Source organism: Alosa sapidissima, chromosome 8 (genome assembly GCF_018492685.1).
Source record: "Alosa sapidissima isolate fAloSap1 chromosome 8, fAloSap1.pri, whole genome shotgun sequence".
In the NCBI taxonomy this organism is placed as follows: domain Eukaryota; kingdom Metazoa; phylum Chordata; class Actinopteri; order Clupeiformes; family Clupeidae; genus Alosa; species Alosa sapidissima.
In genome coordinates, this window is record NC_055964.1 from 32,102,329 (window position 1) to 32,107,328 (window position 5,000).

At 49.1% G+C, this 5,000-nt stretch overlaps 1 protein-coding gene across 2 annotated transcripts in view; it reads right to left on the reverse strand.

Moving 5' to 3' along the window:
• slc20a1a (solute carrier family 20 member 1a) overlaps window positions 1-5,000 on the reverse strand; it is a 17,819-nt gene that overhangs the window by 4,753 nt on the left and 8,066 nt on the right. For both annotated transcript variants that reach the window (XM_042102323.1, XM_042102322.1), the window contains 3 exons: window positions 1,516-1,635; window positions 867-1,085; window positions 1-256 (listed from right to left, as the gene is read on the reverse strand). The exon at window positions 1-256 is cut by the window's left edge and continues 258 nt beyond it. In XM_042102323.1, the coding sequence (XP_041958257.1) occupies window positions 1-256; window positions 867-1,085; window positions 1,516-1,635 (595 nt within the window). The remainder of the gene's footprint in view (window positions 257-866; window positions 1,086-1,515; window positions 1,636-5,000) is intronic.

Consider the following 5,000-nt stretch of genomic DNA (forward strand, 5'->3'; position numbering starts at 1 on the left):
CTGCTGCCGTCGTCCGAGCGGCCGTCGGCGTCTTTTGAGCCTCCGTGGATGCCGTAGATGGCCATGGTGTAGGAGGTGTAGCTGTTGTTACGGCGGATGGGTTTGTCGGTGGTCTCCCACATGCAGTCACCCACCTTGGCGATGTGCAGCTTGTGCAGCAGGTCCTTGTAGAGGCCAGAGTCCTTATGAACTGTGTGGTGCTGACCGGTGGTCAGCTCGGGGACCGGCATGGGGCCGCCGTTGTGACCGTTCAGAGCTGCGGGAGAGAGAAATCATGAGAGCGCCCTGCCATATGACGTCAACCAAGAAAGTGCCCTGCCATATGACAAGAGAGCGCCCTGCCATATGACGTCAACCAAGAAAGTGCCCTGCCATATGACAAGAGAGCGCCCTGCCATATGACGTCAACCAAGAAAGTGTCCTGCCATATGACAAGAGAGCGCCCTGCCATATGACAAGAGAGCGCCCTGCCATATGACGTCAACCAAGAAAGTGTCCTGCCATATGACAAGAGAGCGCCCTGCCATATGACAAGAGAACGCCCTGTCATATGACGTCTGACATAAGAACGCCCTGCCATATGACGTCAACCAAGAGAGCACCCTGCCATATGACGTCTGACATGAGAGCGCCCTGTCATATGGCATCTGACAGGAGAGTGCCCTGCCATATGACGTCTGTGTATCGTGTGAAAAACAATAAAGAAATATAGAAACAGAAGTGCATGTGCAAACAGTGCTTCCAAACAGACAGGCAGAGCCTTTCATGGCAACTCTGTCACAGGTGATCAGATGACCAGCCAAACTGGCAAACAATAAGCTGGTGTCACGAGACTTACCATGAGACAGTACAAATTCAATTCTTACCGTTGGTTTCCAGGTCTTTGGTGTCAAACTCTTTACTGTCCAGATCGGCGTCGTCAGAGCCCCCGATGTTGAAGGCCACCCTGCCGTTCTCGGCGGGGGGGGTCTGGGGGACAGGGGTGTACTCCTGAGGACTCGTGATGGTCGCAGGCTCACTGTCTGCGCTGGGTTTGGGGGGGGTGTCCATCAGAGCGGTCTCGCACGGGTTCACGCCCATTTCGCCTGGTGGGAGAAGACGTGGAGGAGTGGACGTTACAGTGGGGGACAACTCACTCAAACAGAAACCACTGACATCAAGGGGACAACTCACTCAAACAGAAACCACTGACATCAAGGGGACAACTCACTCAAACAGAAACCACTGAGATCAAGGGGACAACTCACTCAAACAGAAAACACTGACATCAAGCAAGGACTTATTGACAACTTGGGACAACTAAAGGACAACTTGAGATATATAACTTGTTATATAAGAAAATTGGTGTATTATATTGAGGATCTCATGCATGATTGATACCTCTGTGAAAATGTCAATATAAATAAAACCAATATGAATGTAAAGACAAGGCATATTTGTGTGTGTGTGTGTGTGTGTGTGTGTGTGTGTATGTGTTGGTTTGAGTTGATTTGAGAGTGTGAGGGGTGAGCTTACGTTTGATCTTCCTCTTGAGGCGCGGGCACACCACCACCCAGACGAAGATAACGGTGATCACCGCAAAACCCAGAGAGATGAGTATCGTCCCCCACCAGGGCACTCGGTCAAAGCCCAGCACTGTAGAGAGAGGGCAGGACACAAACACGGGACACAGCGTTCAGCCCAGAGGTGTGTATAAGTATAAATACTCTTTTGATCCCGTGAGGGAAATTTGGTCTCTGCATTTATCCCAATCCATGAATTAGTGAAACACACACAGCACACAGTGAACACACAGTGAGGTGAAGCACACACTAATCCCAGCGCAGTGAGCTGCCTGCATCAACAGCAGCACTCAGGGAGCAGTGAGGGGTTAGGTGCCTTGCTCAAGGGCACTTCAGCCATGCCTACTGGTGAGGGTTCGAACCAGCAACCCTCCGGTTACAGGTCCAAAGTGCTAACCAGTAGGCCACGGCTGCCCACAAGTGTGTGTGTTTCTGTGTGTATGTTATCTCTAACGAACACTCCTCAAGGGCAGGAACCTGAGCAGAGACAGGGGCATGGTTATCAGAAGATGTCTCACAAAACAACATTTCAGATGAAAGCAGGCGTCCCCCGTGGGAAAAGCAAAACTGAAACCCATGTGACTGAATCTCCCTCCTGTCCGGAGGGAGAATTCTCTAATACACACATCCCTCTCAGAAATCATATAGTCTTACAATGGAAGACAGTCCCGAGAGTTGAGCTCATTTATGGAAAAAAAATATTTAAAAAACATGTGAAACTTTACAAATGTATTAAAATATGAATAATAATAATTGTGTGCAGAACAGTGACTGGGTGCTGTTTGCTGAGTAGGGACCCTTTCAAGAGAGTTCCATTATCAGCATCATAGTTGGCCCCACAAGACTTCCGTTTTAACATTCCATATGTTCTCTTAATGAAGAGGAAGTAGATTGGGGCCCAAATAGAACGTTCAAGCATTGTTTTTGTTTTTATTGTTGAAAGGGTCTAGAGGCTGTGGCAGAGGCAGAGCTTCAGAGAGCCTCCATGTCACACGTCACCCAGTGGAACGGCTTTGGGCCACTGCCATGCTGTCTTACACCTAAACTGGTCCAATAGCTGGAATCTGCAGAGCATGTGACTGAGGGCTGAGGACAGCTTTCGTAACCTCCAGCCAACAGGCAGCAATGTGTGTGTGTGTGTGTGTGTGTGTGTGCGAAAGAGATAGTGTTAGAGTCTGAGTGTGAAAGTGTGTGCATGTTTGAGATAGTGTGTTAGCGTCTGTGCGTGTGTGAGAGAGTGTATTTGTCTGTGCGTGAGTGTGTGCGTGTGTGAGAGTTTGTGTATTTGTGTGTGTGTGTGTCTGAGAAAAGCAAACTAAGCTAAGACGTGTTGCAGCAGTCGTATGTGTGTGTGTGTGTGTGTGTGTGTGTGTGTGTGTGTGTGTGTGTGTGTGCGTGTGTATGAGTGTGTGTGTGTGCCTGAGAAAAGCAGAACTAAGACAGGCCGCAGCAGTCACATGAGTTCCCCAGTCAGGAGGAATGTTTCTGAGAACACATGCTTTCTTTGCTTGAGGGGTTGGCGCTAACCTTAGCCCTTGCACGGTGCTAACAGTATCTAGCCAGCTGTACCAATGCACTGCACCAACAGATAATACGACAAGCAGACAGCTGCCACGTGGAGATTACAACTGGACTCAGGCACAAGTCAACAAACATTTGTTGATCTGGCCAAGACCTGCACCTATGTAGCAGACGCTAGGGCTAACGCTAGCTAGGCTAATTGAGGGCTCAGGTTCACCTGAAATGGGAGCAAAACTTGCACTCTGTAGCAGACGCCAGGGCTAGTGCTAGCTAGGTTAATTGAGGGCTCAGGTTCACTTTAGACACCTTCTGAAATGGGAGCAGAGACCAGGGTGGGGTTACGTTACGGTACAGCAACCCATCTGCTGAATGAGCTCCCCTCTTTCAGGGGCCCGTCAGCTAAGTGGGCTGAACTGGGCTCTCTGGCGTCTGCTATTTGCCACAATTACTCACCCCAAAATAATACTGTGTTGTTGTTCAGGCCTGGTTCAGTTGTATTATACAAAATAGTGTGAGAGCAGCGGGGGGGATAATTATGGGGAGTTGGAACTGCATCAAATTATATGGGATTGGTATTACATCATAGACAGACACACACACACACACACACACACACACACACACACACACACACGCAATCAGAGCTGTGTGGTGGTTTAAATGCTGGGGTTAGCAGACCTGCAGACTAAACATGGGGGTGTGCTGTTAAACATGTGATGGGCTGCGCATGCAAACGTTAGTGTCTGTATCTCTGTGTCTGTGTGTGTGTGTGTGTGTGTGTGTGTGTGTGTGTGTGTGTGTGTGTGTATGTGTGTGTGTGTGTGGGCGAATTTTGTAAATGTGTATCACTAACTGTATATACTGTACTGTCTAAATAATTTAATCTCAACTGGTGATCACCGATCTGCATGTGGGTTTTCACAGTGCAGTAATTGTCTGGTCTTGTGTCAGTGCAGTAGTCATGTGGTTTTGTGTCAGCGCGGTAGTCGTGAGGTCTTGTGTCAGTGTGGTAGTCGTTATCTTGTGTCAGTGCGGTAGTCATGTGGTTTTGTTTCAGTGCAGTAGTCATGTGGTCTTGTGTCAGTGCTGTAGTCGTTATCTTGTGTCAGTGCAGTAGTCGTGTGGTCTTGTGTCAGTGCAGTAGTCGTGTGGTCTTGTGTCAGTGCTGTAGTCGTTATCTTGTGTCAGTGCAGTAGTCGTGTGGTCTTGTGTCAGTGCGGTAGTCGTTATCTTGTGTCAGTGCAGTAGTCGTGTGGTCTTGTGTCAGGGCAGTAGTCATGTGGTCTTGTGTCAGTGCTGTAGTCGTGTGGTGCAGTTGAGAGGTTGGGTGCCGCTGCATGTACCTGTACAGGTGTCATCAGTCGTGTTTTTTTTACCAGTGTGCTATTTGCACATGTCACTGTGAAGGTAATGCTGTGTTTTGTACCTTTGGCCTGATGGGTACTGCGCCACTATGCTGTGCGACTGATTCCCGCTATGGATATGGAAACTACATCAGTGTATTAGAGTAAAGCTATCAGCCAGGGGTAGAAGAGGCTTCTGCTCTTTGAGAGCATCTATCTGTATCATGGGTACTGTGCTAACTACAGGGGCAGCCGTGGCCCACTGGTTAGCACTCTGGACTTGTAACCGGAGGGTTGCCGGTTCGAGCCCCGACCAGTGGGCCACGGCTGAAGTGCCCTTGAGCAAGGTACTGTGCTAACTACAGGGGCCCTCACTGCTCCCCGAGCGCCGCCATTGAAGCAGGCAGCTCACTGTGCCGGGACTAGTGTGTGCTTCACCTCACTGTGTGTTCACTGTGTGCTGTTGGGTTAAATGCAGAGACCAAATTTCCCTCACGGGATAAAAAAAGTATATATACTTAACTACACAGGTGCCATGATATGAGTGTATTGCAATAACAGTATCTTGAGTTGG